Raw genomic sequence first — 27,613 nt, 5'->3', positions numbered from 1 at the left:
CCTTGCAGCCTTTTTGGTTAAAGACTCAAACAGTAAAATAGATTACTTACAAAGTGAAATAAAAGATATGAAAGGAGTGATTCAACTGGACCAGCCACATAAATGCTGTGGCTATTAGAACAGTTCAGAGGCTGGGTATCCTGCAGTGAGTGGCTCACCTCTTGATTCCCTAAAGCCTCTCCACAAGTCAGGAGTGTGATGGAATACTCTTCACTTGCCTGGATGGGTGCAGCTGCAACAACACTTAAGAAGCTCAACATCATCCAGGACAAAGTATTCCGTTTGATCGGGACCTCATTCATTAGCCTATACATTCATTCTCTTCACCACCAGTAAACTGTGGCTGCAGTGTGTACTATCTACATGATGCATTGCAGCAACTTGTTAAAACTTCTTCGGCAGTATCTCCCAGACCTGCAACCTCCACCACCTAGAAGGACAAGAGCAGCAGGTGTACAGGAAAATCATCACCTCCAGGTTCCCCTCCAAGTCACACACCATACTGATTTGGAGATATATTGCCATTCCTTCATCGTCCCTGGGTCAAAATTCTGGAACTCCGTACCTGACAGCATTGTGGGGGCACCTTCACCACATGGATTGCAGTGGTTCAAAAAGATGGCCCACCACCACCTTATCAGGGCAACTAGAGATGGACAATAAATACCGGCCTTGCCAGTGGCGGTAACAATCCGAGAATGAATAAAATGAAGATAAAATCATAAATGGGTAGAACAAAGGCAGGTGAAATTTAATACAGATATAAAAGTATATTGTTTAGCACATTGGAAGAAATAATGTTTGACATATATACACTATGAATGATGTAGATGTAGCTAAAGTTGAGGTTGATGCAGATTTGGGGCTGTTATCAGACTCGTCGTTTAACATGTCAAGTTCATTAACTGTATTGCTAAATCAGTATAGCATAAGATAGAGAAGCTTATGATAAAACAGGATAGTGGTTTGGTCAAACTGTTCCTTGAATACTGTGCCTAGTTTTGGGAAAAAGTCAAGCCCTGGGGGCAGTGCAAAGAAAAGTGATTAGGTTGAATCCCCTGGTGTCAAAGCACTGAGCTATGAGGCAAAATAAGAGAAATTGAGAACCTTTAGTCTTCAAAGACTAACTGAAAGGGAATCTTATAGATATTAAACAGTATAGGAGAAGTAAATCTGAAGCACTACTTGAAGGTAAGCTATGACAGCCGGATAGAGAGCATTGATTCAAATTGGCGATAGGCAAATTTAGGACTAGTGTCAGGATGAATTTCTTCATACAAAGAATAATCAATACTGGCAATAAACTTCTGGGTGGAGCAATGGAGATGAAACCCTCAGTCATCCATAAGTTAATTAAATGTTGTGATGGGACGACAGTAGATTTTTTTTTACTGGATGGATGAGTTAAGATGGGCCGAATAGCCTTCTCTCATCTAGACTTATATTGTGATCTTGTGGAAAAATGGTAGACCAAATAGAAATAAATCCAAACAAAAAGGCAAGAAACCAAAGAAAAGCAAAACAGATGAAAATGGAAAGAAAAATTAAACCAAATAAGAAAAGAAAACAGAAATAGCCAGAAAAAGAGAAAGAAAAAAACCCATATGATTGTGAAGGAATTTAGATAATTGAAGATCCTCTAGAACATAACAGATGTACAGTTATCCCCAGAAGTGCTAATGCCAAGTTTTTTCATTTACATTAGAGAGGATCCCCCTTCACCACAGTGGATAGTAGAAATTGACAAATACTTGACAGACCCCAAAGGTTAGTTTACTGTTTAGGGTACAGCAATTCCCTAGGCATGGGAATGAAAACAAGCACAATACAAATAACAAACAATGTAAACATTTTATGGGCTGTGAAGTTCATTTATGTCAGGCAGGACAAGGTTATTCTTAGCGAGCTGTATAATCGCATGAAAATGCTGTTGTATAATCTGAGTACGGATGATGGAGGTTCCATTATATTAATAAAATTACTGTGTGCTACTTCTGGTTCTTTCTTTTTGTGCTATTTTAACAATGGTTTTGTTCCAAGACCATTTACTTTTCTATCTAAATGTTTTACACCAGACATTTTTGCATTAAAATATTCAAATGCACAATGAACACAGTTTTTTAAAATTTACAGTTAAGACTCACTCAGTGTCCTCTCCATTCTTTGGTTTCTCTGGAACATGCACCTACTGTGGCTGAGAGCTTGGGTGGGTGACTTACTCCCAGGCCTTTGCCGGAGCCACCAAGAAACCTGCCTGCTGGGAGGTAAGCAAAAAATGATTCCAATTTCCCTCGACCTTAAGGCTTGGATTGGAACTCAGCAGTGCGAGTATGACCCAGCATCCTATCGCTTTGTAGCTTTCTGTATTGGTGTTCAAAATGTGCTCTGTCATCATACAACATGATAAGAAAAGGTACAAAGATGCACATTAAATGAAATCCAGGGAGAGTCAACAGTTAAGGGATTAAAGTACTCATACTGCATCACAATTCCCTTTATTAATTCTAGTACTGAACTTCCCTCATTGGGTGAAAATATTACCGTAAATTTAATGATTTCTGGGTTGTACTCGACCGCATCTCCCCATTCCTGCATCAGCTCTACAGTTGGAAGCTGTTTGTGAGCGAGAGCTGTCACATGCTCGCTTGCTCCGCCTCTCACAAAGGTTATGAAGTCTTCGGTGTATTTTGATTGGGAAATACCATCTGGCACAATGAATATAAATTAGAATTAATTAAGGAGAAAAAGAGTGAACAAAAATAGATCCATTTTCCTCTCTCCTCCACCAATTTTCTCCCCTCTTTTGATGATGAGTAAGCGTCCACAAGTGTGGAGAACCCTCTGGTACCTCACCCAAGTGGCCAGTCTTTTTGGGTGTGCATACAGCCATAAAATGTCTGTTAGCAGCTGTTCAACCATTGGGGAGAGGGGCGATCCAAGCTGGCTTCAGTCCTGTTTTCACAAGATATCCAACCATACACAAGAGGAATCACTGGATAGCAATCAGAAGTAGGACCCAGGACTGATTTTCCCTATCCCGAGCCGACATCCATTAAACCAATTTAATTCTCAGCTGCTTCCCAGGTGATCAGCAACCTCAGCAATAATCAGGAATGGAACTTGGGACCTTTCTGATCTGTATTTCTCAGTACCATATTGTGCAGTGAGATATTAAGGGAATCCAACATTTATTTAGGTTAATGATTATTCATGAGATTAATTAAAATATATAGTGGTCAAATGCAGTTTCAATTTTGTATGAAAACCTATAATGGTAGATGTACCTCCTTTTATATTCAGAAGACCGTCACAAGTTCCAGCTTTGATTCCAACAGCAACATCGACTCCTTTAATGTTGCCCCCTATATTAAAGCCTGCCTTTGAACATTCATTAGCATCATTCATCGTGTAACCTAAAGATTAAAAGAAGAAAAATGCTATCAGTCAAGATTTTAATGATTTTTAATTAACTATATGATTTACAAGACTTCAGTAATGTTATAAAAATAATAACAAAGTAAATAAAGGCAAAGTCTTCACAATTATCAATACATTCATTCTATCTCCATTTACATCCATCAACATATCTTTTCTCCAGTTGGAAGCTGTCTGTTTGGTCCCCATGGACTCTGATGGAAGTACTGCTTCCATTAAAGTGATACTTTCTTCAGGACACTGTAGATAGACTGTCAGCTCTTCCCCCAGCTGAACTGGAAGACTCCTTTTCAGTTCCATCAGTGCTTTTACACCTCAGGAAACAATATTAAAAATAATATTTGGCTTTCATCTGTATGCACTCATTTGCGCATTTGTGGATTGCTCCAGACTCAAGCCCATTATTCTATTTCCGATTATTTTTCTCTTGGCTCCTCTCGGAACATAGGAACAAAGGAGTAGGCAATTCAGCCCCTCGAGCCTGTTCTGCCGTTCAATTATATCTGTACCTCAACTCCGTATCCCACGACACCCTTTATCCAACAAAAATCTATTGATCTCGGTCTTGAAAATTTAAATTGACCCAGTATCCACAGCTTCTTAGGGGAGAGAGTTCTAGATTTCCACTACCCTTTGTGTGAAAAAGTGCCTCTTGATTTCTCTCCTAAATGTCCTAGTTCTAATTTTAAAATTGTGCCCCCTTGTTCTGAATTCCCTTACTAGTTCCTCTGTATCTATAATATCGAATCCCTTTATTATTATATGAATCCTTTTATTATTAATGAAGACCTCTTAATCTTTCAAACTCACGGGAATACAAACCAAGTTTATGCAACCTGTCCAGGCCCTTCTCTCCTGTCTCCTCCCTGTCCTGACAACTCATCATGCACTGTTTAATTTCTCTCTCTTGGATACTTTACCCCCTCGAGTCTCTACCCCAACCCATCACAATTCCTTCTTACTCTCATGCCGTCATCCCACAGGCATGAATCCCGCTTGAATCAGCCCACATATACCCTTTGTTTCTATCTTGGTATTTTCTGAAGGGCCCACTGTTGCTGTGTCTTTACAAGCAGCTATGAATTCTCCAGCAATTACTTCCTGAATTCTCTACAACCGTTAACATGGTCAACCACACCATCTTCCTCCAATGCCTCTCTGTTTTCCAGCTTAATGGGACATCCTCGCTTGGTTCCATGCTTACTCATCTGAGTATAGCCAGAACATCTCCAGCAATAGCTTTTCTTCCCACCCCCGCACTATTACCTCTGGAGTTTCACAAGGATCTGTCCTTGGGCACCTCCTCCTCTTCCTCATCTACATACTGCCCTTTGGTGACTGTTCATAGGCCTGGGGTCAGCTTCCACGTGTGTGCTGACAGCACTCAACCCTACCTCTCCACACACTCTTTCGACCTCTACATTGCCTCAATATTGTCAGGCTGCTTGGGTGAGCACCAATTTCCTCCAGCTCAACATTAGGAAGATTGAAGTTATCATCTTGGAGCCCCTAGCACAAACTCCATGGGGGTGATTTTAAACCCCAAGAACGGGTGGGTTGGGGGCGGGTAGGAGTTGAAAATAGTTGTTTTTTTGGGCTGCAACTGCAACATTTTCGGACTTTGCATTCCCTTTGCCTGTACTTCTATGTGCCGACGTAAACCCGGAAATAAAGCCGGGTTGCGGTTGCGACCCAAAAAACAACTATTTTCAACTCCCACCTGCCCCCAACCCACCTGTTCTTCGGGTTTAACATCACCCCCCATATTCTTGTTACTGATTCCATCCCCCTCTCTAGCCAGGCTGAACAAGACCGTTTGCAACCTTGGGACCCTATTCATTCTCAAGCTGAACTTCTGATCCTATATCCTCGCCTTCGCAAAGACTGCATACTTCCAGCTCCTTAATATCGCCCACCTCTGCCCTACCTCACCTCATCTGCTGCACTCATCCAAGCCTTTGTCAACTTCAGAATTAACTATTCCAATAATCTCCTGGCCAACATCCCATTTTTCACTTTCCATAAACGTCAGCTGATTCAAAACTCTGCTACCTACATCTTATCCTGCACCAAGTCACCCATCACCCCTATGGTTGCTGAGCTACATTGGTTCCCGGTCCCCCAATGCCTCAAATTTAGCATTTTCATCTTTATGTTTAAATCCTTTCATGGACTTTCCTGTACCTATCTCCTTATCCTTCTCTATCCCTACAACTCTCCAAGAACTCTGCAATTTTCCAACTCTGTCCACCTTGTGCATCCACACTTGCTTTACCCCACCATTGGCTCTAAGCTCTGGAATTCTCTCCCTCTCCTCCTTTAAAGCCCTCGTTTAAACCCATCTTTGACCAAGCTTTTAGTCACTTTTCCTTCTTTGGCTTGGCATCCATTTTTTTGATTAAAACTCTGAGATGTGCCTTGGGACATTTGTGTATGCTAAAGAAGCCATATAAATGCAAGTTGTTGCTGTTCATTAACATCATTTGGGATTTATATTTTTGTGTTTATTACTGAACTTGTGAGAAAAACAAATTAGAGGCACTGAACCTTCACCCAGGATATCTCCAAAGTGAGTAGGCTTATCTGACTTTTGATATTAGTCTTAATCCAGAAATTTCCTCGGAGCTGCTCCCAGTCTGCTGCCGAACCTTCATCGGAAGTGCCATGGAAAGCTGGTTTCTGCCACACTTCCAGCAAAGTTACTGCGGCAAAGCCTTAGGCTCCTGGAGCCATGAATTCTTTTCCAGGATCACAAAACAGTGAAACTTCTCAATTGCCTCTACGTTCCTCTTCATAAGAACATAAGAAATAGGAGCAGGAGTAGGCCAATTGGCCCCTCGAGCCTGCTCCACCATTCAATAAGATCATGGCTGATCTGATCCTAACCTCAAATCTAAATTCATGTCCAATTTCCTGCCCGCTCCCCATAACCCCTAATTCCCTTTACTTCGAGGAAACTGTCTATTTCTGTTTTTAATTTATCTAGTGATGTAGCTTCCACAGCTTCCTGGGGCAGCAAATTCCACAGACCTACTACCCTCTGAGTGAAGAAGTTTCTCCTCATCTCAGTTTTGAAAGAGCAGCCCCTTATTCTAAGATTATGCCCCCTAGTTCTAGTTTCACCCATCCTTGGGAACATCCTTACCGCATCCACCCGATCAAGCCCCTTCACAATCTTATATGTTTCAATAAGATCGCCTCTCATTCTTCTGAACTCCAATGAGTAGAGTCCCAATCTACTCAACCTCTCCTCATATGTCCGCCCCCTCATCCCCGGGATTAACCGAGTGAACCTTCTTTGTACTGCCTCGAGAGCAAGTATGTCCTTTCTTAAGTATGGACACCAAAACTGTATGCAGTATTCCAGGTGCGGTCTCACCAATACCTTATATAACTGCAGCAATACCTCCCTGTTTTTATATTCTATCCCCCGAGCAATAAAAGCCAACATTCCGTTGGCCTTCTTGATCACCTGCTGCACCTGCATACAAACTTTTTGATTTTCTTGCACTAGGACCCCCAGATCCCTTTGTACTGCAGTACTTTCCAGTTTCACACCATTAAGATAATAACTTGCTCTCTGATTTTTCCTGCCAAAGTGCATAACCTCACATTTTCCAAATCTCCGCCCACTCACCCAGCCTATCTATATCCCCTTGTAGGTTTTTTATGTCCTCCTCACTCTCCACTTTCCCTCCCATCTTTTCTATCATCTGCAAACTTTGATATGTTACACTCGGTCCCCTCCTCCAAATCGTTAATATAGATTGTAAAGAGTTGGGGACCCAGCACCGACCTCTGCGGAACACCACTGGCTGCTGGTTGCCAGTCCGAGAATGAACCATTTATCCAAACTCTCTGCATCCTGTTAGATAACCAATCCTCCACCCACGCCAGAATATTACCCCCAATCCAGTGATTCTTTATCTTGAGCAATAATCTTTTATGTGGCACCTTGTCGAATGCCTTTTGGAAGTCTAAATACACTACGTCCACTGGTTCCCCTTTAACCACCCTGTACGTTATGTCCTCAAAGAACTCAAGCAAATTTGTCAGACATGACTTCCCCTTCGTAAAGCCATGCTGACTTTGTCCTATTAAATTATGTTTATCCAAATGTTCCGCTACTGTCTCCTTAATAATAGACTCCAAAATTTTACCCACCACAGATGTTAGGCTAACTGGTCTATAATTTCCAGCCTTCTGCCTACTACCCTTTTTAAATAAGGGTGTTACATTAGAAGTTTTCCAATCTGCTGGGACCTTTGCCGAGTCCAGAGAATTTTGGAAAATTATTACCAAAGCATCCACAATCCCTACTGCCACTTGCCTCAAGACCCTAGGATGTAAGCCATCAGGTCCAGGGGATTTATCCGCCTTGAGTCCCATTAATTTACTGAGTACCAATTCCTTAGTGATTTTAATCGTATTTAGCTCCTCCCCCCCCAGAGCCCCCTGTTTGTCCAGTGTTGGGATATTCTTAGTGTCCTCTACCGTAAAGACTGAAACAAAATATTTGTTCAGCATTTTTGCCATCTCCATGTTTCCCACCATTAATTTCCCGGTCTCATCCTCTAAGGGACCTACGTTTGCCTTAGCCACCCTTTATCTTTTTATATAACTGTAGAAACTCTTGCTATCTGTTTTTATATGTTTTGCTAATTTATTTTCATAATCTATCTTCCCTTTCTTAATCAATCCTTTAGTTACTTTTTGCTGTCTTTTGAAGACTTCCCAATCTTCTATCCTCCCACTAAGTTTGGCTACCTTATATGTCCTTGTTCTTCCTGCTACAACCTGCAAGCTCTTAAAACTCCAGGTTAGCATCTCCTGATCACTACTTTTCCTTTTATCCTCTCTTTTATTCTTTTCAACCTTGGTGGTTTCCTGCACTGTAGGCTTTAAACCATCAATTGGATGTCTCAGGGGGAAAAAAAACAAAACCAACAAAGGACTATTGAAATTATCCCCCAGTCAGTAAAATATAGGCTCTGAAGCCAAGCTTCTCTTCACTGTCACTCATTGGACTTATGTTGTGTAATGTCATTCACTGATCTTGCAAGTCAGCCAAGCAATCGTAGAAGCATTATGAGTTCCAGCTAGCAGTGCAAATAATAAATTCTGCATTTAATGCACAATGCAAATAATATCCTTATCTATGATCCTTGCAGCCCAGCCACAGGAAAATAGTTTGGAGCTAAACAGGAAATGTGATTCGATCCAAAGCAGCTGTGTAATTAATTTTGGATCTTAGGGCAGCACTTGTTTGGCTTGAACAACAGTCCTGTTCATTCATTGCAGGACTCCATAGTTACAAATGTCCTGATTATAACTTCTCGAACTACATCTCTCAGCACTCACAGGCTGCAAAGGAATACATTTTATCATCTCCCGGCAGGAATCCCCAACAGCGGTGAAGCAAGCTCCTCCAGCTAGTTAGTAAAAACATGGTTCTATCTATATTATTAATACAGTTGGAGACCATTTATGAGCTCAAAAAGGAACTTTAAAAATGGAAATGCCTACTGACATGGCAAAAAAATCATTTTAAAATTGATTGCTATCTTGACTGACTATCCTTTGAAATTTGCTTGCTTATGGATTCTCAAATTTATAAACTTATATATATATATATATATATATATACCCACAAGAGTTCACAAAAAGAAAAGGTACACATTAATTATGAATAATGCAATCCAAGTCTCTGGTTTCATATTTAAACATTGTATATAAATTCCTGGTCATTACTGAGATTCTACAACATTTGGAATCATGTTTTTAATTTTGTAAAAGATTCATTTGTTAGGTTGGTAATTCATTTCCTAAGTGGTTTCATAAGTAATCTGATAACATATAGCCTGTCAGTAAAAGCATTTTATTAAAATCATTAACTGGTATCTTATACCACACACAATAACGTCAAAACACTACATATTGTGGCAATGTATTATTCCATACCATAGAGAATAGCTGAAGCACATACCCACTGGAATCACATCATGCTACATTTGGGTCTATTTGCTGCATATGGTCAAAGTTCATAGACTAATTTACATGCTGTCTATCCCTAAGCAAGATGGCTATTTCTGGAGGCAGCACTGATAGAGATAACCATTTCAGTTACTTGTGAAATTCTTAAAATAGATTGTAACTTTTCACTTAAAATAGATGCAAGGGTCCAGGAATTCCTGAGTTTGCAGAGGGTGCTTCAGCAGCACACTGGAAGTGGGGGGAGCAAAATTTATGTGGAATCTATATCTGGCAGGGTACTGCCCCTTCTTGGTCCTGTTGGAGATCCTAGCACATTCAGGGATGGGCCCATAATACTTCCACCCATTTGTGGACAGACTTATTCTAATACAATGTTAAGTAAAAAAAAAGGATTATACAATGTATTTCAGTAACGTTGGATACCAGGGACACCCATGAGTCCATGGTATCCAGCATTAGGTGGGCCACGAGGGGTGGAGTTTAAAAATTCAAAGTCCTGTTTGAGTTATGCAATTGCTAAAATGGGAAAAAGAGCAAAGTCAGGTAGGCAAAAAAATGTTAGCCTCATCTCCTAGAGCCCTGCATGGTGCCACAGTAAAATTCAGCCTCTCTCACCATCCCTCCTGCTGGGACAGGTGCCCCAGTTGTGCCAAGACAGCATGGATGCCTATCCGAAATATTTAAAATAGCTTGACTCCTGGATATCCATTGAAGTCAGCAGTGGGTGGTTGGAAGTCCCCTTTACCCCAGATCCATACACGGCCCTAAAAGGCCTCTCCGGGAATTTCAGGGCCAAGGCCTTTCATTACAAGAAATAGTTGCAAACCGTGAAATTCTATGGGCGTAGAATGAATATACTGCTCAGCAAGCTCTTTCCTGTTTACTTGATGTTAATTCTGTTTTTTGCTGCGGGACCATATACTTGCTCTTCTGTACCAAGGGCATGATTTTTGACCCCAAGCCGGGAAGGGGGCCGGGGGGTCAAATTGCGAACAGGATACCCGGAAGTACGGTTTTCCCGGTCGGCCTTACGATGTTGATGTAAGGACACCTTTTATTTTCTTTTGTCGGTTTGCCTGATTGACAGGCTGGTCTCAGTCGGATGGCGAGCAGCAAGGGAGAGGACGTGTTCAGGTAAGTCTTAGTTTGTATGGATGGGGGGGGGGCATGGGGTGGCATGGGTGGGCACAGGGGCATGGATGGGCATGGGGTATGGGGACATGGGTTGGCACAAGGCAAGGGTTGGCACGGAGGGCACCGGTGGGCATGGGGGTCACGGGAAGGAGACGGTCATGGGGGAAGCGATTGGGGGGCTGTCACAGGGGGAGTGTCGGGATCAGGATCATCGGGGGGTCCGCGATCATTGGGGGAAATTGGGGGTCATTGCAGGGAACCACGATCGTTGGGACGGTCCGCAATCGTTGGGCAGGGGTCAGAGATCGGGGGAGGTCTGCGATCGTTGGGGGGGTGTTGGAAATCAGGGGGGGGGTCCATGATTGTTGGGGGTGGGTCGGAGATAGGCGGGGAGGGGTCCCCGATCATTGGGGGGTCGCTGCAGGAAGGCTTATTGGGCCTGGGGGAAGCACTCCTGCTCTTCCGAGCCCACAACCTGTTACCTGCTAGTTTTGGGCCTTCCCGCCTCCTTTCACATGGAGTAATAGGCCCGGGAATCCTGGCACCCAGGGGTTGAGGAAACTCTGGAAAAATGGAGGCCTGTAGCCTCCTTGAAAGGTTTTAATCACCAACCCACCTCCTGGGAGTAGGTTGGTTGCCCGCCCCTTGTCCTGCCCCGGTGAAAAACAGAAGTGGGCAGGTTGGAGGCGGGTCCGAAATAGTTGCGATTTTGAATGCCCTCCAACCCCAACCCACCCGTTTTTCCCTTTTAAAATCATGCCCCATGTATTCCAACTCTGTTACTTGCTGTATTAATTATATATTTGATATCAATGCCAAATAAACTATTGCACATTAACCCAAAGTATGCATGTGCCAATATTACACTTCTGGACCAACTTTTGACAAACATTTGGATGTCCCATTTCATAAGTATAACTCATCTAAACTTCCCTTATCTAATCAGGTAAAGGAATGAAGCGTAAGGCATGATGGAGGCACAGCGTGTTGAAGCCCCGATGTGGAATGACAAAGAATGGCAGCAGACACATTATATTCCTGATCGCCAAGTGCTTCCCAAAGGGTAGGAAGGAAAATTATAAGAAAAGTAACACCTGACGCAGTTTGTAGTAATTGCCTTCAGCATAGCATTGGCAAAGCCCGAGGAGCAGGTTACTTCCCCCTCCTCCCTCCCCGAGCCTCTCGGGGATGGTGTATCACACGGGGATAACCAAGAACCAAGAACTGGAGAAGATAGTTTAAACAAAGAGGACTTTCATCAAAGAACAGAAGTGCCAGAAGCAAAATGATGTCACACTTTCCTGAAGTAGGATTTTGGAATCACGTATTTTCCCAGCAAGTCTCAATGAGCTCCTGGAAAGCAGCACACATTTCCTTAAACCTAAGTCCTGCCCATTATTGGTCAGACAAATATCGTATCTGCTTAATTACTTTTGGCCCCTTGAAATGAAAAACAAAATGCAGTTTAATTCTTTAAAGAGTTTAAAAAAAACACTTACCGTCTTTCTCCATTTGCTTGGCATCAACTGCCCAAATATATTCATAGGTTCCACCAAGTATACCCTCACTCATATAATGAGTTCCATAGTCCTTAAAGATTTCCCTGTATTCTCCATAATTGTACACAGTTGGCAACTGCTTAACTCTTTGAAAAAAGTCATAATGGAGCATGAGGTCTCTGGGTTTTACTTTAAACCGAGCCACTTGGAGTGAGAACTGTGCATGAAACAAAGTTTTTTTCTGGAAAGGAACCAAAATAATCCAATGATTCATGAACATGACCAGTGAAGTATTCAAAATGTGATCACAAGCACATGCATACGTGTATATTTATGTAATATATATATATATATATGATCAAAGTGAAGAATGACAAAGGGATGTTGACCAAGCATTTCCCTGAAGATATACTTTAAACCCACTTTCAGGATACCTTCATTCCATGGTGCATCCTTTTTCTACACTGAGAGCAAAGAGAGAGCGGGGATAAAAGGAGGAGTGGAGGTGAGAGAGGCCTGAGACCAGAGAGAGTGCGGAGAGAGACAGCGGAGAGAGAGAGCGGAGAGAGAGAGTGGGGCTAAAAGGAGAAGTGGCAGCGAGAGAGGCCCGAGGCCAGCGCAAGAGAGAGAGAGAGAGCGGAGAGAGAGAGCAGAGAGAGAGCGGAGAGGGAGAGAGAACGGAGAGAGAGAGCAGAGAGAGAGCGGAGAGGGAGAGAGAACGGAGAGAGAGAGAGAGCGGAGAGAAAGAGAGAGAGAGAGAGCGGAGAGAAAGAGAGCGAGAGAGACACACACACCGAAAGAGAGAGAGCGAGAGAGACACACACACACACACACCGAGAGAGAGAGAGAGAGAGAGCGCGAGAGAGAGAGCGAGCGAGTGAGCACAGGGATAAATGGACGAGCGGACAAGCAGGTAAAAGAAAAAAACCTAAAGTGATGTCAGCATAAGGGAAGGAGCTGATTGGTGAGTAGCTGGTGAGTGTTTTTTTGCTTCTCGTAGGCTATTAGTAATCTAATAAATTGAGGCATGGCAGGGCACCTCAGTCCCGTGGAATGCACATTCTGTGCCATGTGGGAACTCCAGGACGCTTCTCGTGTCCTGACGACCACATGTGCAGGAAGTGTCGTCAGCTGGAGGAGCTCGAGCTCCAGGTTTCGGAGCTTGAGCAGCAGCTAGTGTCACTGCAGTGCATCCGCGAGGCTGAAAGCTACGTGGACAGCACGTTTCAGGAGGTTGTCACCCCACAGTTGAGGAGTGTGCAGGCAGAGAGGGAATGGGTGACTGCCAGACAGACAAGGAGAACCAGGCAGTTAGTGCAGGAGTCTCCTGAGGGCATCTCACGCTCCAACCAGTATTCAGTTCTGAATACTGGTGAAGGAAAGGGTTTCTCTGGGGAGTGCAGCCAGAGCCAAGTCCACAGCACCATGGGTGGCTCAGCTGTACAGGGGGGGAGGAGAAAGGTCAGGAGAGCAATAGTGACAGGGGATTCCATAGTTAGGGGAACAGACAGGCGTTTCTGCGGCCGCAGTTGTGATTCCAGGATGGTATATTGCCTCCCTGGTGGCCAGGGTCAAGGATGAGCAGCTGTAGAACATTCTGAGGGGGGAGGGTGAACAGCCAGAGGTCGTGATCCATATCAGTACCAATGACATAGGTAAAAAGAGGGATGAGGTCCTGCAGGCAGATTTTAGGGAGCTAGGAAAGAGATTAATAAGCAGAACCTCAAAGATAGTAATCTCCAGATTACTCCCAGTGCCATGCGTTAGTGGGTATAGAAATAGAAGGATAGTGCAGATGAATGCATGACTGGAGAGATGGTGTAGGAGGGAGGGCTTTAGATTCCTGGGGCATTGGGACCAGTTCTGGGGGAGGTGAGACCTGTACAGGCCAGACCAGTTGCATCTCAATAGGGCTGGGACTAAATATCATCACGGGGAGTTTTGCTTGTGCTGTTGGGAAGGGTTTAAATTAACTTGGCAGAGGGATGGGATCCTGAGCGTAGATTCAGAAGGGAGAGAAGCAGAGCTGGAAATGGAAGGCAGAAAATTAGTAAGCGAGTTTGGAAGGCAGAGGAAACAAAGATTAGTAAATAGACAACAAAGGAGTTTGTCAGTGCTCAATGGTATATACTTCAATGCATGGGGTCTAGTGAATAAGGTAGATGAGCTGAGGGCACAGATCGATACATGGAAGTATGAAACATGGCTTAAAGAGGGGCAGGAATGGCAGCTCAACATTCCTGGTTACAGGGTCTTCAGACGAGATAGAGAAGGGGATAAAAAAGGAAGGGGGAGATTGGCAATATTGGTAAAGGAAACAATTACAGCTGTGAGGAGGGATGATATGTTAGAAGGATCATCAAATGAGGCCACATGGGTTGAGCTAAAGAACAAAAAAGGGGCAATCACACTACTGGAAGTGTACGATAGACCCCCAAACAGTCAGAGCGAGATAGAAAAGCAAATATGTAGGCAGATTTCTGAGAAGTGCAAAAAACAATAGGGCAGTAATAGTAGCGAATTTTAACTATCCTAATATTAATTGGGATAGGATCAGTGTAAGAGGTATAGAGAGCGCAGAATTCTTAAAATGCATTCAGGAATAGTTTCTTAGCCAATATGTAGCAAGCCCAACAAGAGAGGGGGCAGTTCTGGACTTAGTTTTAGGGAATGAAGCTGGGCAGGTGGAAGGATTATCATTGAGAGATCATTTTGGTGGTAGTGATCATAATTCAGTTAGATTTAGTGTAGTTGTGGAAAAGCACAAAGAGAAAACAGGAGTAAAAGTTCTCAATGGGGTAAAGCCAATTTTACTAAGCTGAGATGTGATACAGCAAAAATGGACTGGAAACAGCTACTTGAAGGTAACTCAGTGTCAGAAGAGTGGGAGGCATTCAAGGGGGAGATAGTGAAGGTTCAGAGCAAATATGTTCCCACAAAGAAAAAGGGTGGGACTGTCAAATCTAGAGCCCCCTGAATGTCAAGGAGCATACAGGATAAGATAAGGCAAAAAAGAGAAGCTTATGTCAGATACCGAGTGCTCAATACTACAGAAAGCCTAGAGCAGTATAGAAAGTACAGAGGTGAAATTAAAAAGGAGATTAGGAAAGCAAAGAGAGGGCATGAAAAAATAATGGCAAGTAAAATTAAGGAAAACCCAAAGATATTTTATAAATACATAAAGAGCAAGCGTCAGTATTTACAGTAGAAAAAGAGGATAGCATGCTGGAAATCCCAAGAAAACTAATATTGAATCGGGGACAGGGACTCAATAAAATTAACATAAGTAAAGCAACAGTAATGAAGAGTGACAAATCCCCAGGACCAGATGGTTTCCATCCCAGGGTTTTAAAGGAAGTAGGTGAGCACATTGCAGATGCCCTAACTATAATCTTTCAAAGTTCTCTAGATTCAGGAACTGTCCCTCTAGATTGGAAAATTGCACATGTCACTCCGCTTTTTAAGAAAGGAGAGAGAGGGAAACCAGGGAATTATAGACCAGTTAGCCTAACATCTGTTGTGGAGAAAATGCTGGAGTCCATAATTAAGGATAGGGTGACTGAACACCTCGAGAATTTTCAGTTAATCAGAGAGAGCCAGCATGGATTTGTGAAAGGTTGGTCGTGTCTGACAAACCTGATTGAATTTTTTGAAGAGGTGACTAAAGTAGTGGACAGGGGAATGTCAATGGATGTTATTTATATGGACTTCCAGAAGGCATTTGATAAAGTCCCACATAAGAGACTGTTAGCTAAGATAGAAGCCCATGGAATCGAAGGAAAAGTACGGACTTGGTTAGGAAGTTGGCTGAGCGAAAGGCGACAGAGAGTAGGGATAATGGGTAGGTACTCACATTGGCAGGATGTGACTAGTGGAGTCCCGCAGGGATCTGTCTTGGGACCTCAATTATTCACAATATTTAGAAAGGCTTTTGACAAGGTCCCACATAGCAGACTGGTCAGAAAAGTAAAAGCCCATGGGATCCAAGGGAAAGTGGCAAGTTGGATCCAAAATTGGCTCAGTGGCAGGAAGCAAAGGGTAATGGTCGATGGGTGTTTTTGTGACTGGAAGGCTGTTTCCAGTGGGGTTCCGCAAGGCTCAGTACTGCCGTAACTTTCTATGATTCTATGATTTCTGTTTGTCAGTTAATCCCATTATGAGAGTTGTTTTGTGCCATAGGCTCGTGGTCATGGGAACTGGACTGACACACTTAATTGACACAGATAACAGAGACAGGTTTTCTTAAATAACGTTAGATTTTTTAAAAAAAGAGTGCACACACTAAACTCTCACATCATCACAGCAAAAAAAAATAGTCTGTTCATCCAGGACAGCGTGTAGCAGGAGGAGCCCCAAGGAAATCGATAAGAACAAAATACCTTCAAATAACAGTCTCATTCATTTCTTGAGATTTGATTGAATTACGCCTGAACATTTCTGTGATACATGAGGGCAGAGATAATATTTTCAGTAGCATGGTGCTTATGTGCTGCTACAATTTTTGGTCTATTTAAGGGTAAATCAGACATGTTTGCTCATCCCTATTTCAGGTTAAGGTGGATTTTGAGGATCACACAGAGAGAAGCCTTGTTTTGCTCCTGGTCTATGCAATCCCTGGCCTGAGATTTTTCAATGCTGTTGCTGATTACCATCCAGAAACATTGTCCCATTTGTCAACACTATCAGCCCTTGTTTGATGGAAACGTGTTGTTAATTGATACTTGAAAAAATATGACAATCTTTCTCTTTTTACTGTTTCTCCCTCCTTTTTCCTCTTCTCCTGAATGCAATTATTCTAACTGGGATACAGTTATATAGGCGGTGATCACTGTTATCTCCATGTGTGAGCAATTCAACCAGGGGTGAAGGGCAGTATCACAGCTGAGCCTGATCCAGTTCTCATCCAACATCCATACACATGCACTTTGCAGGTGAGGGAGGAGGGAGGTAAGGTGAGGGAGGAGGGAGGTACGGGGATGGGGGCGTGAGGGAGGAGGGAAGTACGGGGATGGGGGCGGATGGGCGGGGGCGGAGGAGTCACTGGACACAATTAAGACGGAGAAAACTTATCTTTAATTCAGACATGCTGGAGCCAATTGTAGTGCCTCTATTGCTACCCTAGCTAAGATCAGCTAACTCATCCATCTTCAGCAGTGCATATACTAATCAAGTTGACAGAGGAATTCTTATGAATTTTCTTTTCTTAATCAATTTGGTGTAAGGAAAAATTGGGAGGACTAGGGTCAATAAGAGTAGTTTCAAAATATAGAGTGCACAGACTTACTGATCCAGAGTTTGTGAGGAGCCTTTGGAACATTTTCTTGAAATTATTACTTTCGTAACTGGCTCCGATTTCAAAAACGTTTGGGATCTTAATATTAAAACTAAAGCCAAAATCACGATCCTTAACTTCAAATCTGCTGTGTGTAAAATTTGAAAATGATTCATGCTCATTCAAGGACAGTTCAAATGTTCCTTTGGTCTGGAATGAAAAGAATACACATAATTATGAAATGAACTATTTCAAAATTATCCATGTATAAAACAATACTATATACATATCACACAAATATCATCACTTCCAATTAATGAGTTGAATAATACTCAACCAGTCACAGTATCAGAATAATGAGTCATAAAGTGTTCCATACGGTTCCATACAATGAGATGTTCGATAGGATTCTTATCTAGTGTGTAAAGATAAATTTAGAACTTCCTTCTAATTGTAACACTCCCAATTTATGATATGATGTTGGATAAAAATCTGTCAATGTGTAGGGGTCTTTTTATACAAGTTTGTTTAAAATATGTAATGATTGCTTCACAGGAAATAATAATCCAGAAGTATCAGGACGATTTCACTCCTGATGTAGATCTAGCTCTGTAGCATTAGGGATTTGGTTAACATTGGGAGTGATTCATTCATTAACCAGGGTGCTTTAGTATTTTTGTCATTTCATTCATGGAACATTGTGCTAATACAGTCATACTACAGTTCCTTTGCACTGTTGGAGCTAGAAACGCTTTGCCACAGGGGCTTGTTGAGGCAGAAATCATTGCATCATTTAAGGGAAAATGGAATAAATATTTAAAGCAGAAGAAGATATAGGGCTATGGACAGAGAGCAGGCCAGTGGAATTAGTTTTGGATTGCTCTAGTAAGGAGCTAGCATTGGCATGATGGGCCAAATGGCCTCATCCTGTGATGTAAATGTCCATGGCTGTATGGTTCTATTTTAAAATACTGAAAAGAGGTGGAAAGTCACTGGAGAAGTGGGGAGGAGTCACTGAATACAATCAAGAGGGGAACACTTGGATGATTCCTCGCTTTAGTTCAGGCCTGTAGCAACACCTTAAAGACTGAAAAGATTGTGGGGGGAGGAATGGAGCAGCACAGTTTAGTGGCAGGGAAATGTAATGAACATACCAAGCAGCAAGGAGTTAAACTTAAGGAAGCCTTTAAGGCTTAAAAGTCCCAAAAACAATGAAGGAAAATATATGTTAATGGTACTGAAAGAGGATAATATCCCAGGGCTGGATGGCCTGCACACAAGGATACTTAGGAAATGGCCAATGAAATTGGTCACATTCTGGTAAGGACCTTTAGGAAATCATTAGAATTGAGATTTGGACTAAAAGATTAGAGAGAAGAAAACATAAAAGCTATCTTTAAAAATTGCAAAAGTACAAGCCTAGAAATGGAGTGAGCCTAAAATCTGTCATGGGTAAAATGTTGGAGATTATCCTTCAAAATGATATTATGAAACACCCAGAGAAGTATGAAGTCATTAGACCAAGTCAGCGTGGCTTTATGGGTGGGGGGGGAGGGCAAAAATCAGGCTTGACAAACCTGTTAGAATTCTTTGTGGAGGTATTCAAAATTATGGATAAAGGAAACACCAAGGAACTATATGCTAAATTGTTTTAGTGTTTAGCTAGAATTCACCAAGGCTTTTGATACAGTACCACACAAGAGGTTGACCCCCAAGATAGAAAAGCATGGGTTAGGTGGGCAGTTGTTGAAGTTGATTTGCAGCTGGTTACATTAATGGAGACAGAGTTGTCACGCATGGAGCTGCATTGGAGTGGTCAGAATTGACTAGTGAGATGCCCCAAGGATCAGTGCTGGGAATTTTGCTAGAGACAAAACTGTCAAAATTTTCTGATGACACCAATGTGGGCAAAGGTTTTTGCAAACAATCAAGAGTCATCTGTGATGTGTGACCTGTGTTCTATTCCATGCGCTATACAATCCAAGATCCTATTCGCCTTATTTACTGATGCTACACACTGTAGTTGATTTCAATGACCAGCTGATTTGTTGCAGAGGGATCTAAATAGATTGGGAAGTAGGGCTGAGAAATGGCAAATTCTCAACAAGTGCAAAGTGATGAGACTAGGGAAGAAGAATAAACATTGGAACTATATGCTAAATTGTTTTAGTCCACAGGATACAGCATAGGAGAAAGGATTGGAATGCTGGTGGACAGGTCATTGAACCCAACTGCACAGTGTGAGGCAGAGGTAAACATGGCAAATGGGATCTTGGGTCATATAGCACATGGAATAGACCACAGATCACAGGTTAAGATATTGAGCTTTGGTTCGACTCATGTGGAGTAGTGTGTGCAATTCTGGTCACCATATTACAGGAGGAACCTCATGGTGCAGCAGTGGGCTACCTGTCTGATATTTGGTATCAGACACCTTAGCCATAAGAAGAGACCACAAAAAATGAGTGTGTTTACACTAGAGAAGACAGAGTGGATCTTAATGAGTGTTTCAAGATCCTTAAGGCAATCGACGGGTTGAGCCCTGAGAAACTGACAATGACAATGAATGGGCATGAGGGGCACAATGAATGACACAGAGGGTAGTGAATATTTGGAATGAACTGTGCAGGGAGGCAATCATAACTGATAACATCAATAATTTTAAGAGGGAGTTGGACAGGCATTTGGCAAGAAAATCAATTGGTATAGATAATGTATTTAGTTTTTGGCTAGATGGACTTTTTCGATCCTATACATTCCTATATTCTGAATCAGCCATACATAAACATATATCAAAAATAGAGATTAAAGCATGTGAGAATAGTTTTGTTGTTACTCAGGAACAAATGCAATCCATTTACCATATTTAGCCAGAGCACCATAAAAGTAACATTTTGTCCCTGGTGTTTTGAAGCAAACCTCAAGCATGTTTGGGTTAGTAGTCACCAGCAGCCTCAGAAGATCGCCCCTTAGTGTGCCAGTGTAAATTACCTACTTCTCACAACAGCCACTCTTGGGGCCTCTCCGAGTGCGATTGACAAATTAGGGGTAATTTTGTGCTGAATGTATATAGGTCGCTAGTGGTCAAACTCAACTATACTTTTAATTTAATTTAAATACGCATATACAGAACCTACAGCAAAAAAAATCTTTACAGCTTAAAGACAATCACAGATTGTCCTCAGTGTATATTTACCTCAGGGCTGTAGAATTCTAAATTGTATGGCTTTCTGAATCTTACATTATTGATATAATATGGTGCACAGCTACCTCCATAGTATCTGTTGTCTAGAACAGTTCCCTCGAGAGTTTCAGTTAAAATGTTGTATCTGTAAATGTATAAAACTGGTTAATTAAAACACAAATTACATCCACCAACTCACACAGTTGGTGAGTTTTTTTCTTATTTTATTGATATTCTGCTCACGTTTCTTCTCCCATTCCTCCTGAGCTCCAAATATATTGTCTTAGTTGCTCGTCCTCCTTTCTGCATCATCTACCACTGGATCATGATTCATCACAGTCTCTTACTCTAACTCATTCTTTCCCAGAACTTTAAAACTGTTCATCACTCTACCACCATCAATCATTTCTTCCTCATAAGATCTGCAACCTTTTTAAGCCCAAGCTTGGCATCACCTAACCAATACTTCTTTATTTATCTCACCTCAGTGTAGTACTGAGGGAGTGCTGTACTGTTGGAGGTGCCATCTTTCAGAGGAGGCATTAAACCGAGGGTTCATCTTCCCTCTTTCAGATAGATGTAAGAGATCCCATGGCACTATTCGAGCAGAGGAGTTCTCCCGGTGGTCCTGGGCAATAGTTATCCCTTAATCAACATCACTAAAGCAGATTATCTAGTCATTTACCTCATTGCGTTTTGTGGGACCTTGCTATATGCAATTTGGCTGGTATGTTTCCTTCATTACAACAGTGAATAAATACATTTTAAAAGTACCTCATTAGCAGCAAAGAGTGCTTTGCGATGTTCTGAAGCCATGACAGGCGGTACATATATGTAAGTTCTTACTTTCTTTCTCTTTTACACTTTTGAACCTTGATTGCATGCTGTGTAATGAGCCTTGCTCTTCAACTACATTTCCAAACAAAGAAATCTTCTTGGATTATTCAGTGTTGTACACATTATCTCAAACTGTGGAAATTGCAATGTGGCACATTGGCAGAGTACATGGGCGGCATAACAACATTGTGCCATGGGGTGGAAGGGCATCCACAATCATTCACACCACACAGCTCCAGATCCTAATTGTACAGCTTTAGGTAGGTGACGAGCAGCATTATCCCATCCCAAATTGGGCAGGATAATGGTGGAAATGGTGGGAAAATAGAATGATGAGCCCTACCACTGCCTCCCCACTTCAAGCTGGATTTCTTTCCTGCTTCTCAGATCATCGCTGGCTGCCCCTTTCCCATCCACTGCCTGTCCCATTTCCCTCCTGTATGCCTCTTTTACCACCACTCCCCAGGACTGCCTGGTGGAATATGGCAGTAAGTCCGGACTAGTGGCAGTAAGGCCCTGATGTCTCCTTTCCCTCCAATTTGGTCCCCATGCACCTATTTTTTTAAGTCTTGGTCTCAGGCGAGGCATATAAAAACTGCAGTTCCCTTCATTTTTGGGCCTCTTTTACCCCTTTAAGGTCCCTTGGTGCCTCTGCACGTGTTGCAGAATTACTCTATTCCACAGTGGAAGGCCCCCTCTTGGCAGTGGCAATCCAGCTGGGAGCCTGTCCAGAATGATTCAGGATCCCCATCCCAAGAAAATGGCTCAGGGTTATGGCAGGTTGTAGAGCCAGGCAGAGATCCTGCCCCACTGCTATTTCACCCAAAACAGGAAAATCCAGCCAGACTTATTGTCTCATTCTTCCCCAGGGGATCAAAGGTGTGGAACTCATTGCCTCGTTCAGTGCTATGTTCGATAAGTCATGCTTAACATACCTAATTGTTAGGGGATTCACTGTTACTCCACACAGATGGCCAAACCATCTCATATTCTTCCAGAACAGTGTTATTAACTTTTTGGTGAGGACCACAGTCACAATATCTTGCTTGATGGTTACTCTCTGGAATGCCGTGAGTTGCTGCAACATTGAGGCGTGGGAGCTGCGATTCAGTTATGCCACTGAGTGTTAATTTCGGTTATGCCATTGAAGGCAGTCAAATCTAGATCAGGCATTTTTCCACAGAGAATAGAAAAATAGGACCAAGAGTTTTATTAAGTAATTCTATATCGTAGGTCCCTTTCACTTCCTGCATGGAAACTAGGTCAAACATGCCTCTTAACAGTGTGCCTTTACCTCCTTTTGTTGTAGAACAAGAAACAGAGCACTGAATCCTTGGTTGATTAACATCCAGTTATTGGGCATACTATGAATGGAGGCCCAGGAGCTGGTCTGCCATGTGCCACAGGCAAAGGGGAGATGAGCCACAAATGGCTTGTGGATTGTATTATGAGTACTGCTGTTCTAGAATCAACAGTGTACACATTTATACTTAAACATAACACTTTAGATTGAGGTGCTGCTCTCAGAGATGTATTGATATGTCAGTGGGGTCTGGAGTTACTATAGGATACATACCCACTTCCAATATGTTGCACTGCCCAATACTGTTCGGTCTCCCTGGAACATGCGTTGCTAACTCTCCTGCATTCTTTCTCATCAGACTGATCTCCACAATCATCATCTTCATTACAAATGAGTCTACGAGGAATGCATCGACCTAAAAAAAAACCCCACAGAATATGTATTTCAGTACAAGGCTACAAGAGAATTTTAGTTGTAAATTACTGTTTCCAACTTAAGTGTTTACCATATCTGGAAGCAGCACTACTACAATGTCTGAACTATAGGTACCTAAACTTGAGAAGATTTTAAAGGTCCTCCTTCACTTGGAATTGAACTTACAAATGGTACATTCCTATTAAACCAGTATGTACATTGGAAGGGGTAATATTAGTACATGATTTATAGAGTCCTATTTTAGGACTGAGGCCTGGTGAACCTAGGGATACGATCAAATGTCTCTCCATAAAAAGGGGGCAACACAACTGGTATTTCTTCTGGGTAGGTCTGGGACATCCAAATTGATTTTCTTTTAGAACAAAAATTAACAAATGAAATTAGCGCAATTCGGAGGAAATTATAACAAAAATTCCACATAGTTTTGTCCATTAACAAACGTGAAAAGGGAAAAAGGATTACGTAAGAACATAAGAAATAGGACCAGGAGTAGGCCATATGGCCCCTCGAGCCTGCTCTGGCATTCAATCAGATCATGGCTGATCTTCTACCTCAACTCCACTTTCCCACCCTATCCCCAGTCCTTTGATTCCCTTAGTGTCCAAATATTCATCAATCTCAGTTTTGGATATACTCAACGACTGAGCATCCACAGCCCTCTGGGGTAGAGAATCCCAAAGAGTCACAACTCTCCGAGTGAAGAAAGATTTTCTCATCTCGGCCCTAAATGGCCGACCCCTTATCTTGAGACTATGATCTCTAGTTCTAGACTCTCCAGCCAGGGGAAACAGCCTGTCAGCTCTGTCAAGCCCTCTAAGAATTTTATTCATTTCAACGAGATCACCTTTCAATTCTTCTAAACGCCAGAGAATTTGGTGCACTTATTGAAATTATCTAGTCAATCTAAAATTGCTTTCAACAAGACTAGTCAAGTACTGGGAAACATCTAAGGGAATTTAATTGCAAGTCAAAAGAAGTTATTCTAACCTCGGCTAGACCATTGGTGCAACCACGTTTGGAAGCTTGAATGCAATTTTGGGCCCCCTACCTCCAGATTGTTGTAAAAACCCAACTGGTTCACTAATGTCCTCCAGGGAAGGGTACCTGCCACCCCTACCTGGTGTGGCCTACATGTGACTCCAATCCCACACTACATGGTTGACCCTTAATGCTCACAGGGCAACTAGGGATGGGCAATAAATACTGCCTTGGTGATGTCGTTCACTTCTCAAAAACAAATTTAAAAAAAATTTGAAACCTTAATGAGGGTTTAGAGAACAGATTTTGAGACATTTCACTAAGTCCTTGCACAGGGTTTGCAGCTCCTGGTCTGTCAAATTGGCTTTTCTCACTCAGCAATGTCGAAATTTAGTGAGTAAGCAGCTAACTTTGCCTCCCCATTGTTAATTTGCACTTATCTGATTCTTAATTGCAGTGCACGGTCTGCGACAGAGGATTTATTACTGTTCTTTCTCATTGGTTAGCCCACTGTGCGGGAGAGGACATCCACGTTTTAGCTTCAGACTGAAAACAGCAAAATTGTGGGTAAACCAGCAAGCAAGGATATTCCCAAAACCTTCTAGTAACTCATGGTTAACTCCAATCAGCACACAGCAATTTTAGGGTTAATTTTGTTCAGCACTCTGCAGACATACATTAAGATCTTATATGCATTTGTAATAAACATTATAATGTTAAGTGAACTTTCAGTTCTTCCACAATAGACTACATTTTATTGAAGACGTTTGTTACCTGTGTCAGCACACACAAAGCCCTCGCACAAATTCCTGGTTCTGCAGGTGCCTGTGCAGGCCTCCTCTTCTCTGTCAAAAGAGTTGCATGGTGCACCACCAAACTGAGATGGTACTTCAAGTCTTGCATACCTGTACTATATAAATAGAGATGGCAAACACTGAACATAAAGGGGATGGTATGAGAAATCATGGCTAGTTAAAGTGGTGGTGCATCATGTTAGTGCTCCACTGAGTCTGTACCTCTAGTTTCTAGTTTTTGCTTTCTTTCATGCCATTGGGGAAGGGATTGAAAGACAGTCTTGTTTTCTACTTGAAAACTTTTGAAGGTAACATTTCTAACCTTATGTTCCTATACACAATGGACATTTATCTTTCACCCCAATTTTATTTCTTTATTCCCCCTTTACTGATTTTATTTCTTCCCAGCTTGAGGACACTGAGGTTAACTGTTGTGTCTCCTCCTTGGCCCCAATTGAGATTATCTAGCTCAACACAAACCTTCATGGCCTATGTCACTCACTACCACACCACACAATGCATTTGTCCACTGAGTTGACACTGAGGCCTAGAAATTGGATTGCGTGTGAATCAGGGCTCGATCCTGGTGCAGCGCGTGCTGCATGTGCCAATGAAGGCGGCGACAGGACCACGGAAAATTGGTCTGCCAGCCTCATTTGCTTATTACCGGTGAGCTATGGGCGTGCGCACTGGACATCTATTGAGGAGCCTTTACCAATATGACATGCGGTGCACTTCCGGCGCAGAATGTTTTATTTTTCAAAAATATTGAATACAGAAGTTGTCAAACATAAAAATTATTTGTTGACACTGAGTAATATTCCTTCCTATATGATCATGGGCATCAGATGGCAAGAACCTCTTTTATTTGTACTGATTTTTATTGCCATACTTACACGTTTTTTCTGGCAAGGATCACAAGTGCTCCATGAGGACCAAGCAGAAAGAAGGCAATCAATTGGCTGTGATGGATTCCTCAATGATCTTTTCCATTGTCCTCCTGGTTTGCTAATATTTACTACATTTGATTGATCATTTAATTCCACAAGCATTTCTTGGCTGAAATCAAATGAGGGATTATAATAAATATTGAATTTCATATCAACAAAAATATCTTTTCCTGTGATTTTTGGTCTAGCCATAGTTGTGCTGAGCACTTTTAACAAGATTCCATAAACAGATAACTGTCAGAGTCTGAAGTTTTGAGAAGTTATAGCTGATGCTTTTCGAGGCAACGTGGACCAATTCATTCCAAAAGGGGAAAATTTAACTTTCTATCTGGTTACTTTTGTTAAAAGTACAGGCAAATGAGAATCAATAGCAGGATCACTCATGGCAATAAATATCATCCTTGTGGAGAAACAATTAATTTGTCTACTTTTTCCTACAACCGTGCAAATTTGCGGATGATACAAAAATTGGCCGTGTGGTTGATAGTGAGGAGGAAAGCTGGAGACTGCAGGAAGATATCAATGGACTGGTCAGGTGGGCAGAAAAGTGGCAATTGGAATTCAATCCAGAGAAGTGCAAGTTAATGCAGTTGGGGAGGGCAACAAGGCAAGGGAGTACACAATAAATGGAAGAATACTGAGAGGTGTAGAGGAACATTGGAACCTTGGAGTGCATGTCCACAGATCCTTGAAGGTCGCAGGACAGGTGGATAAGATGGTTAAAAAGGCATAGGGGATATTTTCCTTTATTAGCCGAGGCATAGAATATAAGAGCAGGGAGGATATACTAGAACTGTATAAAACATTGGTTAGGCCACAGCTTGAGTACTGCTATAGTTCTGGTCACCACATTACAGGAAGGATGTAATTGTACTCGAGAGGGTACAGAGGAGATTTATGAGGATGTTGCCAGGGCTGGAGAATTTTAGCTATGAGAAAAGATTGGATAGGCTGGGGTTGTTTTCTTTGGAACAAAGGAGGCTGAGGGGAGATTTAATTGAGGTATATAAAATTATGACAGGACTAGATAGAGTGGATAGGGAGGACCTATTTCCCTTAGCAGTGGGGTCAGTGACCAGGGGGCATAGATTTAAGTAATTGGTAGAAGGATTAGAGGGGAGCTGAGGAGAAACTTTTTCACCCAGAGTGTGGTGGGGGTCTGGAACTCACTGTCTGAAAGGGTGGGAGAGGCAGAAACCCTCAACTCATTTAAAAAGTACTTGGATGTGCACTTGAAGTGCCGTAACCTACACGGCCTCAGACCAAGTGCTGGAAAGTGGGATCAAGCTGGACAGCTCTTTTTCAGCCGGCACGGACACGATGGGCCGAATGGCCTCCTTCTGTGCCGTAACTTTCTATGATTCTATGATTTTCTACTGCAGTGACAACATTTCACTTCATTGATTGTGAAATGTTTTGGGATATTCTGAGGCTGCAAAAGGCACTCTTTAAATGCAAGTTCTTCCTTTCATCATTGAATGCCTGAAGTAGACAGGTCAAAGAAAATTTAGAAAGAATCCAGACAGTACTTATCAATAAATGATTATTCAGCTTGAAGAGACGTGGTAGATGTGGCTGGAACGTGAAGCTGTAATAGACTATAAAGGTCTTTGCCACTCACTGCTAAGGGTCAAATTGCAAGAAATAGTGCCAGGTAATTTAAGAATCTGGTTGCTTGATCAGGTGTAAAACTCTCAAGCAGCTAGGCATATATGCTGTCCATTTTATGGCCTCGTGAACACAGGTAAACCTTTGGTCAAGTGGAACACCAGATGCCTCACACTGTCCCACGGATGAA

General features: G+C 42.2%; 1 protein-coding gene across 1 annotated transcript in view; it reads right to left on the bottom strand.

Annotated features, from left to right (window-relative positions):
• c8b (complement component 8, beta polypeptide) overlaps positions 1–25,919 on the bottom strand; it is a 37,864-nt gene extending 11,945 nt beyond the window's left edge. The window contains exons 1-8 of the mRNA XM_067990306.1: positions 25,762–25,919; positions 24,846–24,981; positions 22,932–23,073; positions 20,531–20,663; positions 17,347–17,544; positions 12,063–12,303; positions 3,285–3,413; positions 2,542–2,705 (exon numbers count right to left, since the gene is read on the bottom strand). Coding sequence (XP_067846407.1) covers positions 2,542–2,705; positions 3,285–3,413; positions 12,063–12,303; positions 17,347–17,544; positions 20,531–20,663; positions 22,932–23,073; positions 24,846–24,981; positions 25,762–25,917 — 1,299 coding nt within the window. The 5' untranslated portion in view covers positions 25,918–25,919. The remainder of the gene's footprint in view (positions 1–2,541; positions 2,706–3,284; positions 3,414–12,062; positions 12,304–17,346; positions 17,545–20,530; positions 20,664–22,931; positions 23,074–24,845; positions 24,982–25,761) is intronic.
• Between the last annotated feature and the right edge of the window lie 1,694 nt (positions 25,920–27,613).

This window comes from Heptranchias perlo, chromosome 9, assembly GCF_035084215.1.
Source record: "Heptranchias perlo isolate sHepPer1 chromosome 9, sHepPer1.hap1, whole genome shotgun sequence".
Taxonomy (NCBI): domain Eukaryota; kingdom Metazoa; phylum Chordata; class Chondrichthyes; order Hexanchiformes; family Hexanchidae; genus Heptranchias; species Heptranchias perlo.
Note: the sequence above shows the minus strand (reverse complement) of the source record. Positions and strands in the feature narration are given on the sequence as shown.